The 25,491-nt window shown below is 43.6% G+C and overlaps 1 protein-coding gene across 1 annotated transcript; it reads left to right on the top strand.

The window, feature by feature from the left end:
• The first annotated feature begins 2,228 nt into the window (after nucleotides 1–2,228).
• LOC307082971 (uncharacterized protein) lies at nucleotides 2,229–23,930 on the top strand. The gene is made up of 5 exons (XM_079746734.1): nucleotides 2,229–2,371; nucleotides 8,281–11,077; nucleotides 11,392–12,507; nucleotides 13,762–14,636; nucleotides 20,128–23,930. Exons 2-5 carry the CDS (start codon nucleotides 8,517–8,519, stop codon nucleotides 20,553–20,555), a joined length of 4,980 nt encoding a protein of 1,659 aa, XP_079602860.1. The 5' UTR covers nucleotides 2,229–2,371; nucleotides 8,281–8,516; the 3' UTR covers nucleotides 20,556–23,930.
• Nucleotides 23,931–25,491: the final 1,561 nt, after the last annotated feature.

The raw sequence follows: 25,491 nt of genomic DNA, 5'->3' as shown, positions 1-25,491 counted from the left end.
AGTTCATCACCGCCCTCTACTGCGGCAAAAGAGGGAGAGAGAGAGCAATACAGACAGCGATAGACAGAGAGAGAGACAGAAAGAGAGAGAAAACAAAAAGAGAGAGAGAGGGAGAGAGAGAGGGGGGGGGGGGGGGGGGAGAAGAGTGTGTCTGTTTCTGTGTGTCTGTGGGGAGGGGGAGAGGGGGTCCTGAATCGAAAGTAAGGGTGGTCAAGCAAGAACAAAAATTAAAGTGGGGAGGTAGAGACAAAGGATGGCTGGAGGGGGGGGGGGCAAGAGAGACCACGGGCTAATATAATTATCCAATTAGGAACGCACTTTTAATGAGCTAACTGCAGTGGGTGACCCTAGCACTCATTCATTCATTCAGTCATTCATTCAAGGGAAATCCTTAGCATGCTGTTCAGAGCCCTACATGACCGATAGCCATAATTCAGTTCTCAAAAGACTTGCTTAGCTGACTAATTAAATACCGAATGCTAATTGTAATGTTGTAATGTTATGTTAGAGTTGCAGGTAATGCTGGTAACATGTATTTTATTTGACATTCTCAGCATACCATGTTTCAAAGAAAGCAGTTGACTGTTTAGTTCATGCCAATAACAGCCTTTAGTTCAGCCAAGGTCAAGTCACCAGTGAAGTGCTCTGCTGCGTAGAGGTCCTTTAGAAAATCAATACTTGGGTTTCTTCAGACATTTTAAATCATTGTTCTAACACTTAATGCCATTAGAACAATAACAGCCTTTACCGGCAGATTGGGGTGTAAAAAGTACATAATAACAATAAAAATACAAATTGTAACATGAAATGGTATTTGTATAGTTATGATTATTAATAATACATTAATAATCATCATCCTCATTATCATGACAATCATTTTGTTGTGCTGCTCAAGAAATGATGGATGCTCAAACGGTATGCCGAACAAACATAACGTTCATATAGGACAACCTATTGCAGTTCAATAAAATATAAAATAGGATCAATGACGTAATAAGCTATTTAATAGATTACGTATATGTTACAAGAGCCATAGGTAACATGAGAAGATGTATCATGCATTTGATCTTAAGGTTACAGGTTTATAATCTCATTAATTGCCAATTATTTCCCGTGTTGAGTAGAAAAGCTATTTTCAATTCAAACACTTCAGATGAAGTAGTTGAATAAGTAAAAAAAAGCAATATTGCACAAATAATTGTGAGCAAGAGTCGCCAAAGGTTGCCTATGTTTACACAAAACATTACACAGCCTGGCAGCAAAAAACAATGGAAGATGGACAAACAAGGACCATTTTGGATAAGGGATGGAGAAAGTATTAGGATATGAATGAATGCTGGCACCAATATATGTGGGGTGAGAGTTTATAAATATCTGGCATGCATGTAGGCCTCCATTAGGACCTTAACGCCTCCAACTATTAGCCTCCTGGGTAATTCATTTTACACTCCTACAGGATTCAGGATAGGCCTATATGTTGCTGATTCCTAATTTATCTCAAATTGGAAAATGACGGTTACTTCATAACAGCTGCATTGCTTTTACTCTGATTAGCAGATGATGAACTACCTTTTTCAAAAAAGCTTAAACAACATATATAATTTCGTTAAAAATGTGTAAATTAGAATCTATTGACAATTGTAGGACTACACTGGGCTACATAAGCTATCGGGCATTTGTCTGAAAGGTTGGTCATAAATGGTGTTATGCAACATTTGTCGACAACAACGAAGAATAAACCGTTTTTTAATGAAAATACATACGATCCATATGCAGCTGGAAACGTCGACGCCAGCGATAAATGCATTAGTATGACTCACGAATGTATACCTTCTCTATTGCTCTATATCAGTTGTTGTGCTTGGCTAAAAGAAAACGACAAGTGGCGATTCATCACCACATAAAATGATCTCAGAAGGTTATTGGTCCCGAGATCAACCGAGACTCGAGGTACCAAAAATGTCTCGGTGGCTAGGGCACTAGAGCTGCACCAACTGTGGATGTTTGATTTATTCGATTTTTTTTTGCACTTACATGCACCGCGCAGGAGCAAAATGGACGTAAACAAGTGATGTATGAACTTGGAATTAAAGCTAAATTGACTAATTGATCTGTTAAAATTACTCGAAAGAATAAGATGTTTCATGGCTGCTGAAATTGTATTCTGCGCATGATGACGCGCCAAAGCACGTCTGTCCCCGCTTAGCGGCCAGGCTTGCAGGAAGTATGTTGAATCGGTGGAAAAAAGAGCGAAGGACTCAAGTCGATTGTTGATTTGGAAAAACAACCATGTCTAATCGATGAACTCAGACAATCTGTTTTTCCCAAATTTTGCATCGTTCACACTGTGGGCACAAAGGCCAACTGAGGGGTAAGTCGAAGGCGCTAAACGTCTAAAATGAGATTTTCCATCCATGGGCCGTAGCATATTTGTCGAGATCTTTGTGTCGGTCCAGGCTAGCCCGGGGTTGCTACAGCTAGCTAGGCTAACTGGCAATGCTATGGGTATTTGCCGTGCAGTCAATTGTTAAAATTATACCAGGTTCATTGGTCTGTTGATTAAAACAATAATGGACACTTCTTTTCATGCAAATGGTACAATTGTTGCATTTAAGTCGGACTATATTGCAGTTATATTACATATGGAACTTCCGTTTTCCTCACTTTTTACCATCGTGGGGGGTGCTAGCTGGCTATGTGCTAAGACGGCCGCATAGCCTGCAAGTTTGCGTTTATACCCGATGACCACAAAATGTATTATTGGAAAGTGATTCAGTCGACAGAGGGTTACTCATTCTCGTGATTGCAAGATATTACTCTTCCGTCTAATATCCTCCTCCCCCCGACCCATGAGTCCAGCTAGCATACAATGTTTGCATAGATAAAAACTAACATTGTAGGCTAACGCGTTAGCCGGTTGGTTAGCATGGGAAAATGGCTTGCTGTTCGAAAGCCATTTTCCGATGAAAATGGGGTCTCAGTGAAAGTGGGTTGAGGTCTTCGGATATTATCGCTTCACTGCGTAGCGCCGTGAACGCCATTCAAATATTACAATGAGGGAAGCTTGTTTTGTACAAAATGGGTAGAACTAGGATTAGTTAATGTACGGTCGCGACTATGCAGTTGTTGGAAATTATGGGAGTGGGCGAAGGAAATGTCGGCGGTAAAGATGCCCCGCTTTTGTCCTGGCAAATACATGCTGGGCTGAACCCGGCATAGAAAAGACGGTCCAAGGTCAGAAGCTTTGTTTTTATTTACTTCGTCCTGGCAAAAACAGCGATTACCATCGAAAAATATAAAGCCTAGGTCAATTTGGATCAATTTGTTCGATTTGATTTCTTGTTGTTTGAGCCGGAGAGTGCTTACACTCGCATCAAAACAACGCATGTGTAAACAGAAACAGGACCGGTTTATTATAACAGGGAAAGGAATGCTGATGATTAGAGCCTAGTTTTGAATAATCACAATTCAATAACAATGTAACAATAAGTAATTGTGGTTTTCAGTTAATTAAAATGCAATCGAATGAGAAAGCCTTGTTTAATTCTAACCCTTTTACATTATCTTGGAGAAATACGGATAAAAGTTGAGCCGGTTTTGTGTTGATTGTATTTGTAGAGCTCGGTTAGATCGGTTTTTGAATGAAACGTTTGGCTAGGCGAAACACCTGAAGTCGATGCATTTGCTCCAGTCATTATATTAACTTGAATACGTTATGCTGAACTGATACATTGAAATGTGTTTTCTGTCGATTCTATATTATGTTTCAATTGTTTGGTTTTTAAATGGCTCTGTAGTAGTACCAGTTAGAATCTAAATTGACTACAGTGCAAACTGCATTCTTGAATTGGTTAAAACAATACCTTTCAATACCAAGCCAACCATACAATAAACAATACTTTATTGCTGAGATGGAGGTTGCTGTTTGTCTGTTCACTTTCTCTGGTAATTACAAAAAGGGTTTTCTCTGAAGCAGTTCTGGGCAAATATCGTGCTTTGTACAATCCAGCAAAAAACGTACAAGCCCCTCAATGTAAATGCACAAAGACTGCTTCAATGATTGACTTATTCATAAATTATTTAACACTTTCTTTATGTGTTAATGATAAATCTCATGGCTTACACTATTCAAACTTTGATTGTAGTATATGGGCGGGGACGTTTCATTTGGCTGGATGTTTGTGGCCTTGACTTGGTTGGTAGACAGAGGAACTTTTAGAAAACATCTTCTGTGACCTGAACAGCATTTAACCAGACAAGTTGGGGGAACTCTGCCTGGGATCCATTCATTTGCAGTTGATTGACTTTCTTTCTGCTAAAGCACCCTGATGGTGTTTCAAAAACGGGGGAAAAACAGACTACCCCCAGAATAACTTCACGGTCTGTGGACCTAATAGACCTTATATGCTGTAGTGTTTGGTCATACATGTTTTGCCGCACATAATCAAGTGAGACGTTAGCCAGGCCTGTCGTTTCAGCATCTTCAGACACGTCGTTTAAACTATTTACAGCTTTCTGGATACTAAGCCTGCCTCCTGGTCAGAGTGGCTGGTATTTTCGTATTTTATGTCTCGTTATGAGTCCAGTGCAGGGAGTTTGTATTAAGGGTAATGAGTGAAGTGGTTTAGAAGTCGATATCGGAAGGCTCCTGCTCGAGTGACTGGTAAAAGAAACCTGTTGAATTGGTTACTACAAAAGTAAAAGAAACGTTGTAGAGATATGGAAATCAAGTTATTATTCTAGATGAATAGAGACAGAAGACATGGTTTCCCCCTATCAATCTGGCACCGATTTACCCATGTTGAAATGTGTCTTTGGGGGAGAGGAACAAACATAGGGTTCCAGAGGGCAAAATGTGTTTGAATGCAGAAAAGGTGTCTCTATGGCAGGCTTTGGGTTCTCCCAGTCTGGGGTGGAAGATTTTGGTGTATACAGTGCCAGAGTTCGTAAAAGATAATTCCTGTAACTGTATGTGGAGGTTATAGCATGGACGTTTTAGGGATATACTATTTAGATGAAGTCCGAGTTCATTTTCTAAGGTTGAATAAGGGTGATTTGCTTGAATCAGCCACAGTGTTGAAGTGATTTTAAGTACTATGACTCTAAACCTCTAAGAATTGTTGCTTATCTCTTCCTGGCTTATTCATTCATTCATTCTGCATACATATTAAATACATTTGGTTTTCTATGATTCCTCATTGTTCCGAAACAACCATTAATTGATTCATGCCTAATGACATGAACAATGTTGTGGTGTAATGATAGGCTGAAGGGCTTCACCCCTGTATTCTGCCTAGTGTGTGTTTGTGCGTTGTTTATTTTCTGTCCTAAAGCCAGTGTTTGGTCCATACACAATATATGTGGCTGTCGGCCATTCCTCCCCCTCTCCCCTCCCCCTCTCCTACCTGCCAGGCTGCAGCACATCAAGGCCTGTTGGCTCTGTCTGCACGCGCACGTGTGCACGTGTCTGTGTGTGTGCGCGAAAGCTCTCCTCACTCTCCTCTCTCTCCTCTCTGCATCTAGCTCACTCCCCCAGCCCCTCCATTTTCTATCCCGCCAATCAAAACCTCTCCCACACCTTTTTTTTTTTTCCTCTCTCTTTCCTCTCTGGCCTTGCTTTGGGCTGCTGGTGAATATTTTTTCCCTCCTTTTTTCACACACTTCGCAAATCTAGGCAGTCTGTAAAACACTGTTTCTCTCCTCTCTCATTCCTTCTCACACTATCCCCTTTCTCTCTATCTCTCTCTCACTCGCACTATCCTTCTCTCCCGGTCTATAATCACACTATCCCTCTATTCCTCTCTGTTGCTCGAACGGTCCGAGAGAGTATACCTGTATTATTACAGTGTTTGTGCGGTGAGGATCGTTAATCTGACATATTAGTTAACCCAGATCATCTAACGTGGACAAGGATTGCTAATTTTGATAGCTATTTGTTGAGGAATAGAAAACCCTTCAGCCCTCTTTTGCAGTGCAGCTCTAGCCCACAGCACAGCCCACTCCATCAGTTTAGGAATTTTCTGAAACGGGATGACATTTTATGTGAATATCTTCGCTGCTGTTCAATGTCAGCATGCTCTGTACTTTTGCCTATATCTTGTATACACTTTACCTGTAATCTGTAAAGTAGTGATTAGCTGCTTTAACTGACCAGCATCTTTCCTGTAGAAGTAAACTTGGGTTGTAAAGTCACTCCTAATCTGATAAATTAGGCATGTCAAAGACTGATGGAGGGGTGTACTGTGCTACTATTAGAACCTGTAGCAAGCTATAGACATATTAAGGCATATTAGCAAGGCGTCAACCTTTAAAGAAAGTGTCAATGGCAGATAAACTTGCATGGCAGCCATTTGAAAACAAGATTTAAATCTCTTTAGAACAGCTACACCTGGCAGATGTTTCTTTCAGTTATCTCTACCAAAAGCACTAGCCTCATGATTGTAAAAGCTGAAACATGCTTGTGGGAAAATCAACTATCAATGTACTCAAACCCATGAGTTCATCTATTAAGAAGTGCAACCACCAATTGGTCTTTCTTTGATTTGAACCACATTTACCTTGAATCCACATGTATTGTTTATAAATTGATAAGCAGCTATGTGATACCTGCGTTATATTAAAACTGGTGATGTCATGGTAAAAAAAAACATGTTGCTTATTCACACAAACCATCTACAATGGACAAAGTACGGTTCACCACTCAAATGTTACTCAAGTTTATTTTGTAACCCCTTTTTTTTTCTTCTGTTTATTGGATTACATTTGGCCAATTATTGGTGGCCTTCGTCGACTGTTAATCAGATTTGGAGCTAGTTCATTAGCACTACACATTTATATTCATGAATCGTCCTGCAATGTGTCGGCTAGAGTTTCCCTCACATTCAGGATGTTCGAGGGCAGTAATAAAGTCTGAGTCGAAGTACACACAAGGCATCTCAGAAGTCTATTTTGTCTTCTAAACTCACCAGCCAAAATCAACAGGTTTGAAGGTGTTACGTCAAGTGTCCAATGACCTGGAGACGAGAGTGACCCAACACATGGTCATACTATTTTTAATTAAACTGGGAATTATAAACATGTCCATCACATTCACAATAATCTATAAGCACTAGACAGCTATATACATTTGAGTTACTGTTGCAAATGGGTCAGGAAAGTGTTGTGAGGGACCACTAACCATCAACATATGCAACAGCTACTCGTTTATGCTATACAATCTTGGATGTGCTGTGAGGTTGCTCGGCAACAAAACAGTCAGTCTAAATGTTTTAATAAACGGTATTTATTAACATCTGATTGTGCTGGACATTCATTGTCAAGTTGTTCAGTGTGGGATTACTCGTTATCATTTGTGGGCTTTGGGATGAGACATTTTATTTAAATAGAGCAGATTCATAATGTACACGCAATTCCTGCTGGTTGTATGCATGGTCACATCCAGATCCTGGTGATTAACCCTGGATGAGCGGGTGTGGCGTGCAGAATATTAACCCATTGTGAGAAGAAATGTAGGGCTGTGAAGTTGCCTTCCCCCTGCGTCTTGCAGTCACGTGGTGGCAGGAACAAACACAGTATGTCAATATTGAGCCACCAGCTTAGGAGCCACAAGCCCTAAAAATCCAAGAGCGGGAGGGTTCTTGAGAGGTAGCTCAAGAAATGGCATGATAGGAGAATCCAGAATATATATTTTTTAAATCTGCGATCTTTTCCCAAAGGCAATGTCCCCAGCACTGTTCCATGTGTCACTGTTACTTTTTTTAGACGTTTAGCGGATTTGCATGGCATATTAATATTATTGCATACATATTTATTTGATAGCGTTGCTTAAGGATGTCGCAGATTAAAAAATGTATACTAATAGGTGAACAGTGAATATGTTAATAGAAGGGCTAAACGTGTCTCTCAAATTCAACAGTTAGAGGTTTTCAAGTATAAACAACTGCTTAACTAAGCTGTTTGACCATTAATGGGGGAAGGGCAGTAACACATCTGGCCCTTTGTCGCTGCTGTAGTGGATGGGGGGTATCTCGCCGCTCTCTTTACACTATAAACAAAGGTGTGGCTCTCTAGGCTAGGTAAACATAGCCACAGCTTTCAATGTGAGCTGGAGTATTCTTACGGTCTAGGTATGAGGACAATCTGATGGTTTAATTACCCTACCTTTTTTAACAGCTAAATGTTCAACAATGGTGATGGGTTTAAAGTGTCGGTCGATTTAGTAATGTAACTTAAAGAAATTCTCATTGCTTAAAGTAGTGCTTTTTTCCCCCTCTGTTGCAGCGTTACCTCATTGGCCGCTGTGACCCCAGGCCCGCCTCCTGCTTGCCAGGAAGGGCCTTGATTGGCTGAACCTGTACCCAGCTTCTGGGGAGAACATGGCTGCCACCGCACACTGCTAAACAGCTAAGCCACAGTCTTCCCCCCCCCCCCCCCCCCCTCCCCCCACCTCTTCCTCATCACTGTTCATAACTGCATTGTGAACTGTGATTCTCCCTTCAAATTTGAATTACAGTACTATGGCAATGCATGATATGAGCCGTGCAAAGGGTTTCCCCTGTAAAGAGTGTGATATGGTCTGCCCGAGTACACCTAGTCTACTAGAACATATGAAAGCACATTATCAGCAGGAAGAGACCGGACGTTTTGAGTGTGAGCAGTGTGGCAGAATTTACAAGCACGCAGGAAGTTTAGCCCATCACAAGAAATCTCACGAAGTAGGTTCATTTCAGTGCCCCGTTTGTACCCGTACTTTACCCAACGCAGTAGCTTTGAAAAACCACTTACGCATCCATACATTGTCCCCTAGTAGTGCGCAGACAGAAGAAGAGAGTGAGGAGGTAGTCGAAGACGGCGGCCACGACGAGAGGGACTACAGCCTTGCCCAGGACCTCTCCGAAAACTTTGGGCGTACTCATTTGAACAACAGTGGCATAACCCATAGTGTCCTGCAAAGCCACGAGGCGGAGGAGCACGGAAAAAAGGGCTCCCCGGGATCTGACGACGCCTGGGACAGGCCCTTTAAGTGTGATCAGTGTGACAGAACCTATCGCCACCACGGTAGCCTGGTGAACCACAAGAAGTGTCACCAGCAAGGAACTTTTAAGTGCTCTGTGTGTTTCAAGCAATTCAGCAACCTGGCGGCGCTAAACGGCCACGAGCGTACCCACTCCAAGTTCAAGACCCCCGGGGCATCCATGGTGAGCAGCAGCAGCAGCCTCCATAGCTCGGAGCGAGGCGGCGGCAACCAGTCGTCCCAGAACGACGACGGGGGTTCCTGCTTTTGCCACCTGTGCCAAGTTACACTGCCAAACAAGGCAGACTTCCAGGAGCACATCCTGCTGCACAACGCAGCCTCGTCCTCCCTGGGCCTCTCTCGCAGCTTCCCCGGCATCATGCCCCACAACCTGAGTGCAGTCCGCTCCCCGGCATACACCCCGGCCCTGGGGGACCCACTGCCCCTGCCGCCGCTGCCAAGTGAGAAAAGGGGCCCGTATGATCCAATCATGGGTCCTCCTGTCAACAATCCCATCTATACTTGTGCATATTGTGGCGCAGGCCATCCAGATCTCGAGAGCCTCAAGGTCCACTACTTGACCCATGACCCCCATCCCGGTGCTCACAGTCAGGAGAGCGCCATCCTTAACTCGGATGGGATGAGCTCAGGGTCCCAAGGCTCAGTTTCGTCGCCGTCCGGTGGACGAGTGCCACAAGCCAACTCCCCAGATGATGGGGAGCGCCGGTTTAAGTGCGGCGAGTGCGGCAAAAGCTACCGCCACGCCGGGAGTCTGGTGAACCACAAGCGATCTCACCAGACAGGCCATTACCAGTGCACCATCTGCTGTAAGCAGTACCCTCACCTAGCGGCTCTGCACAGCCATCTACGTAGCCACAAGGGCCGCCCCTCCAACCAGCCCCTGAACAATGACAGCAATGACTGGCTGTCTTCAGAGCCACTGACCTTAGATTCTCAGAATAGCTATGTCCAAGAGGGTAGTGGTGCCACTACTCCGATCTCACTACCTGGCAACCTAGGTGACGCTGCCCACTTTGTACCAGATGGCGGTCACAGCAGCGGACTCGACTCTTTAGAGTTCCATGACCGCTTTGATGGAGGTTCCTTGTCCCAAAGCAACTCGGCACACCGCCAGGCAGACCGGCATATGTGCGCAGATTGTGGCGAGATGTATGGTGACATATCAGGCATCAAGTCCCACATGTGCCCCCGGCGTGGCCAGCAGCAGCAACCGCAGGGCAACATGTCCAATGGCTTCATGGGGAACATGAACTACCACAGCCCCGGCGGGACATCTCTGCCCTCCGGAGGCTCAAGTAGCATGAAGGAGGGCAGCAGCCAGCGCCAGTACTCGCAGAGTGGAGGCAAAAGGATGGGAAACAATGACAAAGAGGAAGACGACGGGGAGGTATACCAGTGCTCTGTGTGTGGCAACCATTACGCCAGCCTCAGAGCCCTCCGGAGCCATCTCCGCAGCCACGCCAACAATCCAACCACACCCGGGCCGTCCAACTTGGACCAAGAATGGAGGATGATCTGCTCCACCTGTGGCCAGAGTTTCTCTAGGAAGCAAGACCTTTTGAATCACCAGCTTATCCATGGACCCCAGAATGCAGAACGCCAGTCCCAGCCAAACGTGAGCACCGCCGCCAACGGCAATGACAAGATGGATGGTCGCAATCACATTTGCGTGGACTGCGGAATGTTTTTTGCTGACCGCCACCACCTGATTACTCACCTTTGCCCTGGCAAGAACCGATCAGGGAACCTGAGCAAGCAGGGCCTGAACGGAGCCAAAAGGATGTCTGGAGGAGAGGGAGTCAGTGGAGGGGTTGCTGGCGGCAGCGGAGATGTTGGAGGAGATGGCCGGAGGTCGATGGGAGAACAAGGCGACAGGCCCCATAAATGCGACCAGTGTGGCCGAGGTTACAGGCACCCATGCTCCCTCCTCAACCACAAGAAATCCCACAAGACTGGAGTGTTCCGCTGCCTGGTGTGCCAGAAGCGCTACTACAATCTGCTGGCACTCAAGAATCACCAAAGGACCCACTTTGACTTGAAGAGGTACGTTCTTGTTTCTCCCTAGCATTCAGCATTTATTCTGCCTTGAAAATGTTAAACGGAGACATTATACAATTTAATTCTTCAGAATGATGACTCCACTGTATTTTATAATGTAATTAGTACAGTGGTATAACTCGCCTTTAAGTTTACAAAGCTATAAATTACTTTCTAAAACATACCTTTTGACCAAGGGACTGGAAGGTTTGTGGTTAATCTGAGGCTTGTTTATGGCTTATACTCAAAATATTATTGAATGCATTGTACATTGATATGGTTTCCTAATTTCTCTTATCTCTGCCTCTTCCTTGCTGCAGGCACAAGTGTGAGGAATGTGGTAAGGCTTTCAAGATCCAAAAGCAACTTATCAACCACCTGCGTCTCCATGAAGAGCATCGGGCCAAGGGCCTGATCCGCACTGGCCCCAATGGATCCCGCTTCCAGCAAGCTGGAACATCCCAAATGCAGAGCATGAGAGGAGAGTCCTCCAAGAGCCACGGAATGGGGGTAAAATATGCCAATGCCCAGCAAGGCTTCAAGAAACCCTACTCCTCGGCAGGAACATCTAGGCCCCAGAAATTTGATCAATCTGAGGGAGGGCGCCGTCCCTTTGCCTGCGACGAGTGTGGAAAGACATACCGCCATGCAGGTAGTCTGGCCAACCACAAAAACCTCCACAAGATCGGGGAGTACCATTGCAATGTCTGCAACTCCACATACCCCAATCGGCTGGCCATGAAGAACCACCTGCGTCTCCACTTCGCCCAGAAGAAGCACAACTGCCAGGAGTGTGGCAAGGGCTTCCGCACTCAGAAACAGCTTGCCACCCACAACACCGCAGGCCTCTGCAAGGGGCCCCAGGGTCCTGGAGTCCAGATGGATTTTGAGTGTGATGGCTGCTGCGAAGGTTACGCAACAGCCGACGAGCTAGCGGCCCACGACTGCCCGGCCCAACACCTGCCTTCCTCCTCCGCCTCCGTCAACAGCTCCAACCTCAGCTTGGAGGGCCGAAGTGTGGATCTTGACTCTGACGAGAGGCCCTACGCCTGTGACCTGTGCAGCTGCGCCTACAAGCATGCCAGCTCCCTGCTGAACCACAAGCACACCCACAAGACAGGCGACTTCCGTTGCAACTTCTGCGACAAGCCGTACACAAACTACATGGCCCTGCGCAACCACATGCGCATCCACACGCAGCGGAAAAAGCACATCTGCCACACGTGCGGCAAAGCCTTCCGGCTGGCCAGATTCCTCCGCAACCACCAGAAGGTCCACGAGGAGGGTGCCACACCCTTTGGTTGTCCGAGCTGTGGGAAGAGTTTCCAGGGGAGATCGGGCCTGGCTAGGCACCGCTGCGGGGACAACCAGGTAGGCATGGAAGGCAGGAGGAAGGCCGCTGCACCCGCAGGAGAGGGCGAAGAGTGTCGGTACACGTGAGTTCTCGTCAGTTGTTTGTGATTCTCCGAACTTGAAAACCAAAAAAAATAGTGAAGATCAATTTAGGTCTGTACATGTCTATTACAGGTATATGATCTCCAATCCGGCTTCCTTGGGACCATACGCGTGCCGGAATTCGGATTTTTCTGAAGTTTGGACAAATTGAATTAGTGGAGAGACCAGATAAGTCAACCCTGTTTGCTTTCAGTGAGAATATATCACACATTTAGTTTTTTTTTTCCTAGGTTATCTACAATCAAACATTTTCTATATTTAGATGTATAACTTTTCACTATTTGACACCAATATTAAGTTAAGTTGCACATTAAGTAAAAGTAATGTTTTCTGTGTTCCCTGTACTTGTTATGAATTTGATTGTAGTGTTTTGTTTGTGATTGACTGTTGTCCTTTTCGTAGCTTTATTTTAATGGCCAGATATTAGAACAGAGACTGTATTAGGGCCAAATTATGTGTCTGAGCTTTTGGCAATTGTGATTTTGACCTAAATGAAAGGAATGGAAGGGAAGTATTTTGAGCTAGCTGCACTGCACATGATTAGGTGAAGATAATCCTCTTGGTTTCCAGATAGCAATTGTATTATTGTACTTCCCACTAAATGGCCACTGTTAGTGTTTCTAATGGGATTTCCTTGTATCGTTACGTTGTCAAATTTGGCATTCACCGAAAAGCAGGCTGTGACTGATGTCTTGTTTTGGATTGTTGTATTCAACATGGTGGTTTCAGCTGTGAACAAAGTTTGCGTCCATTTGTGCAGTGCAGGAAGCAATAGATGCCTCCCAAATTCCAACGTCTGTCCGTAGCGTCTTTCCTGCACTTCCCCTCCCACCCACCAGTATTCTTACCTTGTCTAGTAACTAGCGTTAAAATGGTACACCACTTTTAGTAGTCTTCTTGATGGTTTTAAAGCCGGATTTCAGATCATATACCTGTATGTTTGTATGTATGTATGAGATGTAGCTACCTTTTTTTTTTTTTTTTGTTAATATATAGAAAATTTATGTTCTTATATTAACTACAACCTAATATATACTAACAAAGTGGTAACCAGTAATAAACCGTAACCCAACCTTAGATTGGTGACATCAAAGCATCCAGGATCAGTTTCTAATCTCTCCTTTCTCCCCTTCCCCCCCAAACCCTTGTTCCTCGTCTTTCTGCATCTTCCTCCCCCTTTCCTAAATCCTTGTTCCTTTCTCCTCTGGCGTTTATCCTCTTCTGTCCCTGCACAGATGTGATCAGTGCGGCCGCTCCTACCGTCATGCCAGCTCCCTCCTCAACCACAAGAACACCCACACCGTCGGAATTTACCACTGCGCCGTCTGCCTCAAGACCTACTCCAACCTGCTCGCCCTGAAGAACCACCGCCGCATCCACTCCGAGACCCGCCGCCACCGCTGCCACGACTGCGGCAAAGCCTTCCGCGTCTCGTCCCAGCTCTACAACCACCGCCGGGTCCACCAGAAGCAGCGGGAGCTCACCTGCCGCTCCTGCCAGCGCTCCTTCCCCACGCAGGCCAGCTTCCGGCTCCACATGGAGATCACCCACGGACAGGCCCCTCAGCCGCGCCAGCCCAGACCCCAGCAGCCCCGGCCGGGAGGCTCCCAGGAGCTGGGCTGGGGCTCGGGCCTGGACCACACTCTGATGCAGGCGCAGGGCCTCAACCCCCATGGTATGAACAAGGCTCGCGGTCGCCACGGCGGTCACGGCGGTCCCGGCGGGGTCATAAAGTCGCATGTTTGTGACCAGTGCGGGCGCGCCTACCGCCACGCCAGCTCCCTGCTCAACCACAAGAACAGCCACAAGACGGGCACCTACTTCTGCAACTCCTGCCAGAAGGAGTTCCCCAACCTCATGTCCCTGAAGAACCACCGGCGCATCCACACGGAGCCCAAGCGCTACCAGTGCCCCGACTGCGGCAAGTCCTTCCGCGTCTCCACCCAGCTCATCTGCCACCGGAGAATCCACACCAAGGAGAAGCCCTTCTCCTGCCAGCAGTGCGACAAGCGCTTCTCCTCCAGGTCCAACCTGAGGCACCACATGAAGGTTCACTGGAGCGGCTCCACGGCGCCCCCTTCCATGTCCATGGGTGCGCCCAACTTCTTGGGTATGCCCAGCGGCCCCTTCATATAGGCTTTTTTTTTTTAGGGCTTGGGGGATATGGGTGGGTCAAGCTAGAGGGATGGCTCGAGAGGGCGGGGCTTAGCGAGGGAACTAATCAAATGCCAAGGTATCTGGAGGTGCCAAACGAATGTTGTTCCTCCTCTTGTGTGCTCATCCTGCTCCATTTCCATGTACGGCTGCGGTGTAAGAGTCTGTGTGTCTGAAGGACAGGTTGCATGGCACATAGTCTTGGCCCTGCATGCCACACGCGCAGACACAATGTAGCTGGGGGACCACCCACAATGGACGCCATTAAACAAGTGGGTGAGAGAAAGGACTCAAAATGGAGGATGCATACAAACACACACAGACACTCACCTTGATTTGTTTGCTTTACCCGGCCTGTGATCGCGTAGCTGCCTGGTTTCTAAATGAACAGGGCTCTAGAACTGCGCTTCTTTGCTTTCTCTTGACAGTAGGGTGGACTGACTGACGGGCAGATAGACTGTAGACGGTTGACGTGTAGTTCATTGACACAACTACATGGACTGATAGCTTCTTCTACATCTGCCTTTAGTCCCTACGATGGGTTGCCCTGTAGAGCCAGAGTTCTTGGATCCTATTTCTAGGATGATCGGGAAATGGTCATATTTGGAAGGCCCCCCCATTAAAGCCTGTTCACCATATCCCTCATTTTGAAACAACAATGTTACACATTGATGTGTAATAGGAAAACGGAAAAAAATGAGATGTCAAAGTAATATGCTTCCTGTGCAGTTGACTTGAATAATGGACTGATTGACAGCCAGGTCGGGCAGGTTTGGGACCAGCAAAGCGACACGGCGACTCCATTGGTCAGATGGATAAAGGGGCGGGCTCTTCACAGGTCTAGAGGAAAAAAAATCCCTTAGCAACAGAGGTGTTATATATCCGTCGCAATCCCATGGAGCTGATATGGCCGTTCGAAACTGCTTTCTCTGCTCTCTCCATGCATTGTTCCACCTCATCCCATACTTGTGATGACTATTGTGAAACTGTTAGGATTTGTTTTGTTATTCTCGATGAAGTCTTCTCGTGGCCTTTTGTCACTGTGTTAAACCATGTTTTGTTTAGAGTTGACGAGTTGTTTCATTTTTTTCTTTGCGGATATATATAGAAACCCGGTCTTTTTTGTTTTGAAGTGTGAGCAATACTTAACCAATGTTGGTGCTGTTGTGAGCATGTGTATATTTGACGGTGACTTTATTTCTTAATTTTATACTTTTTAACCAGTTTTTTTCGCGAGTTGGTAACTACTCTGAGACTGAACAGAGTGTCAGCACACCTGGTCTCTGAGTTTATAACCCTTTTTAATTTGTATGTATGTGTTTTTGTCTGTCTGTGTGTGTGTTTGTGTGTGTGTGTGTGTGTGTGTGTGTGTGTGTGTGTGTTTGGGTCTCTTGCAGTACGAAGATGAGCTTCAAAGCCTTGTAGGTCTCCCTTCTGACCACAGCCTGAATCTCTGATTGGCTGCCTCTTTATGACATCACACTATCTTCTTTGCTCTGCATCTCCTCCTGCTCATGTATTCCTTCAAACACTTTCTTCTGGTTAGAACCTGTACTGTACAAAACCACACAGTGGAACCAGCTAAAACTGTATAGTCCATAGGTTGTGGTGACCACACAAAAAAAGGAAGAAAAAAAAAAAGCATCAAAATGAAAGAAAGTGAGTAAAAAACAATGACAGAAAAATGGTATATTGTTGGGCACCGTGCCTGCGTTATTCTTTTTGTTTTTGTTTTATCATGTATTGTAAGCGTTCTTCTGACTGTATTATCTACAGAACCTCTTTTATAAAAAGAAAAAAAAAAAGTCGACAGATCATTGTAGTAATGCATTTATTTATTTATATTATGATGGTTATTAACACTTGTATTGGGCGGCGCTAGTCTTTAGGATGTGAGTTTAGAGCTGTGTTGATGTTGAAATCACCCCTACCCCCCCCCACTCCACTTCCCCTTTGCCACTCACCTCCTCTCCCTCCCCCTTCTGGACATGGAGCTAGCCAAGATGGACTCCCAAAATGAACACTTTGCTCGTTCCAAGAATGTTGTCTCCTTGTTTTAAAAAGAAATCCTGGGTATCAACGGAAGGTTACAATTGTTGGGAGGCGCACGTCAGGCCGTCGCGGTGGACGCAAGGAGGGTCCCTAACCCCCATGCGTTGCGGGAACGTGGAACCATCAAAAGCCCTTCACGCAACCACGTCCTGCTTCACACACTAGTCAAAGTCGCACTCAAAAGGGACATCCCGGTTACCTTGTTCCGTTTTAATGTTAATCATTTGACGTTTTACAGTAGCCTCTTGTATTTATTAGCTTTTTAGTGTGCGTGTGTGTGTGTGTGTGTGTGAGTGTGAGCGTGTGTGTGTGTGAGAGCCTGATTATGTGTGTGAGAGAGACACGAGTCAGTCTGGACGTTGCAGGAGCACTGGTGCTAGTAGTCGAGACGTTGAGTGACCATTTAAAGTGCTGTAGGAGTCAATATGATCTAGAAACACAGAAATGACTACATTCTCTGAAACTATACCCCCCCCCCTAACAACCCCCTCCCCCACCCCCACCCCCACTGGAGCAGACACTTTTACGGTCGGCATTTCAAATCGTTTTTAGGAGAGTAAAAAAGGTTTGGTTTTGGAACAAATATAACCGTTTTTGTTTAAAGTTCTAACTTTTTCTTTTGTTTTCATGCATATATATATATGTAATGCTTACTATACACTTTTATAAACTATGTTTTGATAATTCATTTCTTAACAAAAAAAACCTTGTCCATATACTATAACCCTTACTGCTGAGTCCTGAAAATAAATAGATGAAGAAAAAAACAGTGGAGGTTATTGTCTATCTATTTGCTTTTTTATTTGCTTTTACTTGGTTCAACACATTTAACAGTAGACCCGATGGAAAATATATTTTCAGTTCTAAGGAATATATAATCAATTGAAACTCACTAGTATCTAAAATGTTATTTGTAAAAGATTAAATCGATGGTATTCAATTGACAGAACTTTCAAATTACACTATTTAAAAGATTAGTAAAATTTTTCCAAACTGAGTTGTGTGTGATTTTGAGCCAAACTACGTGTCACAGATAGATGCAACCAAAACAGCCAGAAAGCCCCCCTCTTGTACTAGAAAGGTCTGTATTCTTTAAGGGGGGGGGGAGCAGGGTCGCACTATCTTTTTTTTTTTTAAGATTTGAAAAGACTGAGAAGCACACCATGCACTAGTAGAAAGTACTCAATTCTCTAAACTGTTAATTATAAGCTGTAAAAGGCTTACTAATGTGGTGCATGACTAGAATAAATGTAATGGCATCATTGTTCATTCTTGGTTTAAATATTTGCCATCGGTAATTTTTCTTGTAGATTGAAACCATTCGTGGGATAATGCATTTGAGTTTTAAAGATGAAAGTTGAATTGAGCCGCTATTAGTATTTTATACTTTTTCGCCCAATCTTATCAACCATTTGATTCAAAAGCTCCTATAATGTATCCTGCTCTCAGCTAGCCCCAGGGGACAAAGGCTGACAATTTACTGACCGTGTTCCAAATTAAAGAATGCCCCCTTCTACTTTTTAGAATATTACACAGATATTGTACATTAATCATGTTATTAAACCTTGGAGCTAATCTTTACAGTGTTTTTTTTAAAACAGCGATTGTATACTATTGCTGTACAAGAGTGTTGATGTAGCTTATATCAATAAATATATATTAGGCTATCTATAAGATTCTGGTCATTCACACTTTGATTTTAGGCTTATCAAGTGGGTTAAATGCTTTTACTTACTTCTTGATCTTAATGGGACTGTTAAATAATGAACGGTAAGAAGTTGTCTAGGAGAGCTAAGATCTTAACTAAATTCAGCAAAATGTAGTCAAATGACTATCTTTTGATAGATGGCTAGATGTATTTCTGGGGCGATAATTCAACTAAATCATGGAAATCCAAAATGCACCCCAGCTGATGAGGGACAAATCAAGATTTGAGTTACAAGTAAAAGCAACAAAAGTTAAAATTTGATAGATTCAAATAATTCTGTTTTGTAATTTATGTACAGTGTTACCCACTATGCTTGTTGAAATCTTCACGGCTAGCTTTACTATCCATTGAAATTCCTAAATTTGACAATTGATATGCATCTGACGCGTTTCTTCCTTTCTATTTGCATTTTTTTAATTTATTTTTTACATACGCCTTAATTTGGATTTCAGATGTAGATAAACCTTTCAGTAAAATATTTTTTGTGCACTGCATTTTTGGTCATATTAACTTTGAGTGTTATTTTTTATGTTTGTCGAAATATGTACACAATAAAGGTTTGTATTTGATAAAAAAAGAAGAAATGGTATTGTTGCATAATGAAATACTATTAGCTGTATCTTGCCACTGTTAATGTTGTTTCTTGTGGTGTAAATACATTTTGTTATGAACGCCGTGTGTTAAAACATAACTTGACAAATGCTAGCATAGTTTATTTGGTCATTTGGGTTTTCTGGTGAGAGAAAACTAATTAAAGGTGCTGTAGGTTAGAGTTTAGAGTTGTAAAGGGAGTGGAATGAATAAACTACACAAGAAAAACCATCCCCCCTCTCTACTTCTTCCCTCTGTATGTTTCTCCACCATCGAGATAATGTCATCCCCCGAATGTGATTGTCAGTAAATATGTATCCCCGAACCAAAAAGGGAACAGATTCACTGATTGGGCAGAAATTAGCCAGGAGCAGTCTAAAATCAATCATCAACTTGAAAACCGATATTCTTACAGGGTATTTCACTGACGATTGTCTATGCAATTTCTTCCATATTTCGCTTGTATTATAACTCATATCGTACCTACAGCATCTTTAAGTATTCTAAACAGGAATCAACTATTGAAAATGCAATGTCTACGTTACTTAAGGTACCCTCTAATGTTTAGTGCTTGAAATATTACTTTTCTAGAAATATATGTTCATGGTCAATCAAATGAAAGTAGAACAACACACTTAGTAGAAGAAACCTAATGTAAGAGAAGCAACCATTCTGTTACAATCAGTTGGCGCCGAGTTGCCTCTTCCTCTCCTAAATCTTGTTTTCCTTCTTTTCTCTTCCTTGTGCCTATGCTTGTTTCCTATTTACTACATACATTCTGTAGCCATTAAAACCAAATTATTTTACCTTTAAGTAGCCATTTGCCCACTGACCCTCCCATGTTTCTGTGATTTCATTGTGATGTCAAACCAGAAAGGGCAAGATAGGAATTGAAGCTCATTCTACTGTCCTACTACACTTCCTCACTTTTTAAATCTCAGTTGGTATTGGAATTATTTTCAACATCAGGACTACCTTTCAAATAGGTGGCCATCTAATGTCCACATTAAAACTGACAACTTTTTTTGACGCAGCCTATTGTCTTCAAGGTCAAATTAGTATTATTTAGCCAGTAACTCGTATTTCCTTTCCCCAGACTTAAGCCCGGTGGGTTCCACAAGCAGCTCCAAGAACTATGTGTGCAACCAGTGCGGGCGCGCCTACCGCCACGCCAGCTCCCTGCTCAACCACAAGAACAGCCACAAGACGGGCACCTACTTCTGCAACTCCTGCCAGAAGGAGTTCCCCAACCTCATGTCCCTGAAGAACCACCGGCGCATCCACACGGAGCCCAAGCGCTACCAGTGCCCCGACTGCGGCAAGTCCTTCCGCGTCTCCACCGCGCTCATCTGCCACCGGAGAATCCACACCAAGGAGAAGCCCTTCTCATGCCAGCAGTGCGACAAGCGCTTCTCCTCCAGGTCCAACCTGAGGCACCACATGAAGGTTCACTGGAGCGGCTCTCTGCTCTCCAGGGGTTCCTCCTCAGCTTTCCTCACCATTCCATCCCGTCCTTTTCTTTAGATCTAGTCCTGCGCCCATGTAGGGCTCACAGCCCTCAACCTTTTTTTCCTCAGCGGTTGCAGTGGAAACAGCGTTGCTATGAATGGGGCGGAGGGGAGCGCTTTCACCACCAAGAATAAACACCAAGAGCCGCAAATATTTGGCCCCTGTTGTCGGAAATTGGTCTTGTATTCAAAAATCTGCAAAAGGACGTATTTGTGACCTGCAGAAAACCTTTTAAAAACTAGTAAACATCCAGGAAGGAGTGGGCAGGTTTCTGAAAAACATCCACCCATGCATGAACATCTCTAGTCTCCTCAAGGCCCAGCAGAATGTTGCTTAGTCATTGTGAGCTTGGATCCTTAAGATTGCTTGAAAGGTGTTTCCTTTGACAATCATCAGAGGTATTCAACTCTTTTCTCCATTGAGACTGGGATGAGAAAATGACGGTTTTGACAATTTTAACAGCTCATAGACATTACAGACCAAAGGAAATTGGCACATTAATCCATCATATGCCGCAAAGACAAGTCAATGTAGCATAAAGTGGATTGAACTGTTTATAGGATGCGCTTGGTCTGCCGGTCTGTACGCCTTGATGTAAAGTCTGGGCGAAGGTTGTGCACAGGACAGAATACAGAGTACTTTTTAATGGTATTCTCTGTCACAACTTCTTTAGGCGCCTCTGCTTTTGGACTACCAAGCAACTAACAAGCAGGCTAAATTGACACAGGCCTCCACAACCTGATACTTGCCACATTACAAGTATACTTGCATTGTTTTGAAGTAAGGACTGTTAACAAAAAATCCCATCAAGTACACTTTTCTAAAAGGCTTCACCCTTGGTAAAATGTATCTTGTCTGTCTTGTAAGACAACAGCCAACGGGTTTCAGGGACCTTTCCAGACCTGACAGGACGTGGAGTCAATGACGGCGGGGGGAGCCTTGATCTTTATCCGCCATCTTCTCTTCACTTACAGTGTGCACGGCTTATCACCAGCCAACAACTTGCTAGGGACTTCCTGTAATTTCTCAGTTGAAGTAACTGTCTCAGTACAGGATCATACATGGCCAGAAAAGAAGACTGAAGGGTCAACATTGCATCTCTGCCTCGTGAAACACTGTTGATGAAACGTGCTAACTTTTCAACAACATTTGTCTGAACTTAAAGTGAGAGGTGTAGAACGGCTTTTGTGTCTGTCTGCTCTCCTGTCTCTGTCTGTTCTCATGACACTATGTTGTATGGCTGAGAAAAAACTTGCTCATGATTAGAGGTCATTTAAACATTGGGTGTGACCAGTGGCATGCACGCTCTGTGTACCTGTCTTGGTGTGTGTATACGACAATGCTGCCATATAGACACACCAGGTGGCCAAGTTACATAGTTACAGTCAACATCACAGTGTTATGTCCTTCCCTACACTCTTATGCAGCTGCAATGGGGCAGATGCTTTATATTTGTATTCCCCTTTGCCTAAATTGGAATGGCAATTCCATTCATTGAATTAATAATGTCACACCCTTAGAAATTAATTTACCCAAGTGAAATCCAAGTGGCCTCTCTAAACATTTCAACTCTAAACTTTTTTTGGGAGGGGAGTTACAGGATTGTTAATACTCCTAAGTAATATTATATGCAGGAAACCTTTGAGAAGTTATATTCCTGCAGATGCATGTCCAACGTTTTGTTGTTCATTTGTACGATCTTGGCTATATATACAGCACCCCTATCTCTCGGAATACCACTGAGGCACTGATCGTGGTTTAAACTACAATTCACAATCCGCTCAACTTCTAAGACTACCCCCCCGCCTGGAACACATGTCCATTCTCAGATACGAGACATTGTATGAAGCAGTATATTCAGTTTCAGAGTTAGGAAATGGATTCCTAAATGGATTCCTAAATGGATATCCAACGACCTTGGGGCATGCGGTTTCATTGAAGTCAGTGTTGGGGTATCTATGACAGAATAACAGGTCTTCAGCTGTTCTCCACTGTATGGTTGTCAAGAAAAAAGTTTATAAATGTGTGTGTGTGTGTGTGCGCGTGTGGTTGTTTGGATGCGCGTGTGTGTGCGTTATCTGGCAGCACGAGGCGATACCGTACCGGTTTAAGAGTGACAGCGTGCCCAAGGCTATTAATAGTGGAGGCGCACTCTGAGCAACCTTGTTCTCTGGCTCAGATGTTGGTGGTTCTCTTCCAGTCACAAAGCTCATGCTCGGGAGCTCATGACGCTTTGTTGCGAAAAAGAAAATCCCCCCGACATTAAAAAAATAATCGAATCAGGTTCTCAAAATGCAACCTGCCTACCAGCAAAACCAGAGATGGTCGGTTTGTTAAATGGTGGTGAATTATACCTTTTTGATTGTCTTTCTCGGTAATTACCTACCTGTATATGTTTATTTTTTTCTCTCTTTCTTTGGGCACATGTATTTTTTGATGCCGTGCCTGATAGTTGAACCTATATTGTAGAACAGGATGTGGTACACAAACAAAAGAGAAGTAGAACCTAACGATGGTGATTTTATGATGATGTAATCTTTGCTTTAAGCTGATGGTGACATGTTGTTGTGCAGTGGGTTTCAAACTCTGGACACATTGCAAAGTCAAAAACGCTGTATGCTGTTGAATTTATCGTAAAATGAAATTGATACATATAAGCAGCTCAAAAACCCTTGTCAAGTGTTTCTTTGAGGTCTAGGTTTTGACAAGGTCAAATTTGCGTTTTCATATATCGATGAGGGTGTATTCACCATTCACTTGAATGATGCCGTTGTATTTCATAGAATACAGTGTTTTAAGGACTTTGCAACCTGGCCTTATAGGAACAACCATTTGCAGTCTTTTTGAGGCAGCCATTTTGTGTCCTTCTGACCTTGCGTGCTGAGGCCCCTGTTGTCATCTGTTTATTTAGCATGTGAGCATCTCGTCAAACCCCATGGACCTCGATGGTTAGTGACACATACTTTGAATGGCAGCTAGATAATACGATTTGATATGTTGGACTGCAGTAGTTGTTACTCCATAACATCTATCGGAAATAGTTCACACAGGGCGAGTTATATTGTTTGAAATGTAGCAGATGAAAAAAACAAGCCGTCGTGGACTTTGACTTTTGAGACATTTCTGTTGACTGTAACAGTTCTATTGAGTTCAACCACAATTCAGTTATTTTCTTTCTCCAGTGAAAGTCAATAGGTCTATAGTCGTTCACAAAATCTCTGTCTAATTTGTATTTGTGGCAAATTTCTGCGTCTCATTTCCAGTAATCCTACAACTCACCTCAGCGGGACACAAAATGGCGAAAGCGAAGGCAACTCCTAGAAGTAGAGCATTAGATATTTTTAGTGCCGTTTGGTTAGATCACGTATATTGTCATTGTACCTCTGTATCATTTTCCTCTGTATGACTTTTTATATATGAACTGGCAGATTGTTGTAGGCTTCTGTCATTGATATACACTTATAACGGATGGTGATACTAATAAAGCGTGTGAACAACACAGCGGTCTCATGATGTTACGGTGAAAACAACCTTCAAATTTGATGTGTTTTTGAAGTGAAAACCCCCCCTGGAGAATAGACCAGGCATTAGGCGGTTAGTTTGTTCAACTGTGTCTTTAGAATGTAAGTGAGTGTAGGCCTACCTTCTTGTTGGTTGGACAAGAGGACGAAATGGGTGTAGGAATGTCAGGTTGCTATAGTTAGATCTAGTCTGAAGCCTAACCTGTATACCCCCATACCTATTCCTTATCCAGCTTTATGTCATTTAAACATCTGCTGAATAGTAAGCAATAGTAGGCCTATAGCCCAAAACAGCAATGCACTGACGCAAAAATGAAAGCAATTGTCACTGGCAATGTGAAAATCGAAGTGAATAATACTTGTTTGACAACAAAGTTAAATAAGAATGTTGAATATGAATAGAAATGTGGTCAGGTTTGAAGGGGGTAGAGTATCGTGATATGTTATATTAATGTTTAGACCCATCGTGGGTCTAAACACACCTTGTATGGCGGCCTCATACACAATGAATGCAATATATTAAAAGGGCAGTGTGTATACTTTAGTGGCATCTAGCTAAACAGCCATTGCAGATTAATTGACATTATATTCATAATTCTGTTTTAAATAGTGTTTAGTCCCATGAGAATACGAATAGTCGTGTTTTCGAAACCTAAGAATGAGTCCTTTAGCCTGGAACCGCAATGTTTCAGAGTTTCTAGAGAGGACACTTACGTTTATAATCATAATTGCTATCTTATTTGTAAGCTATGCACTATAGTTTTACAGACTGAATTCCTAAAAAACAAATTATAAATTGGTGTACAATTATAAATCACACTTGGCTTCTCAATGCTGTCGATGATGACATCTTTTAAAATCCCTTCTGGCACCTTACAGACCAGTGCAGGCCCAGTAGGTTCTCCTACATCATTGGGAGAGGGGAGGGCAAGGGGGGTGGTACTCTGTCACTTGCAATATGCCACCTTATCGCTAGATGAGGCTAAATCCTACACCCTGCACATTTAAAATAAATAATTATTAAGCCTCCAAGTAAAACATTTTAATTTCACACAGTTTAAAGGGTTTATAGAATGAAGATTTCCATATATAAATATCCAAGGCTACGTACAGAACTGCCCCAAGACTTTTTTTCATGTATTATCCCTTAGGCAAATCCACAAAGAGCAATAATGGACACAAAAGCAATGACGATTGGCCAAGCTGCAGGCTACACTGAACAATCCTTTTCTTTATTCGTTTTTTGTTATCATTTCAATATGTCTGTCGGGGTTGTTTTTATTTTTTTAGGTTTTTGTTTTAAATTAAAATTTGACACACTTATAAAAGACAGCATCTGCATAGAGTTGTCATCTTAAAGATCCATGAAGAGAGACAGAGAGAGAGAAAGAGAGAGGAGGAGGAGGAGAAGGGATTGAAAGAGAGAGAGA

The sequence above is a fragment of the Pollachius pollachius genome, assembly GCF_949987615.1.
Source record: "Pollachius pollachius genome assembly, chromosome: 11".
NCBI lineage: Eukaryota > Metazoa > Chordata > Actinopteri > Gadiformes > Gadidae > Pollachius > Pollachius pollachius.
The sequence above is the reverse complement of the archived record's forward strand: the minus strand, read 5'-3'. Positions and strand labels throughout refer to the sequence as shown.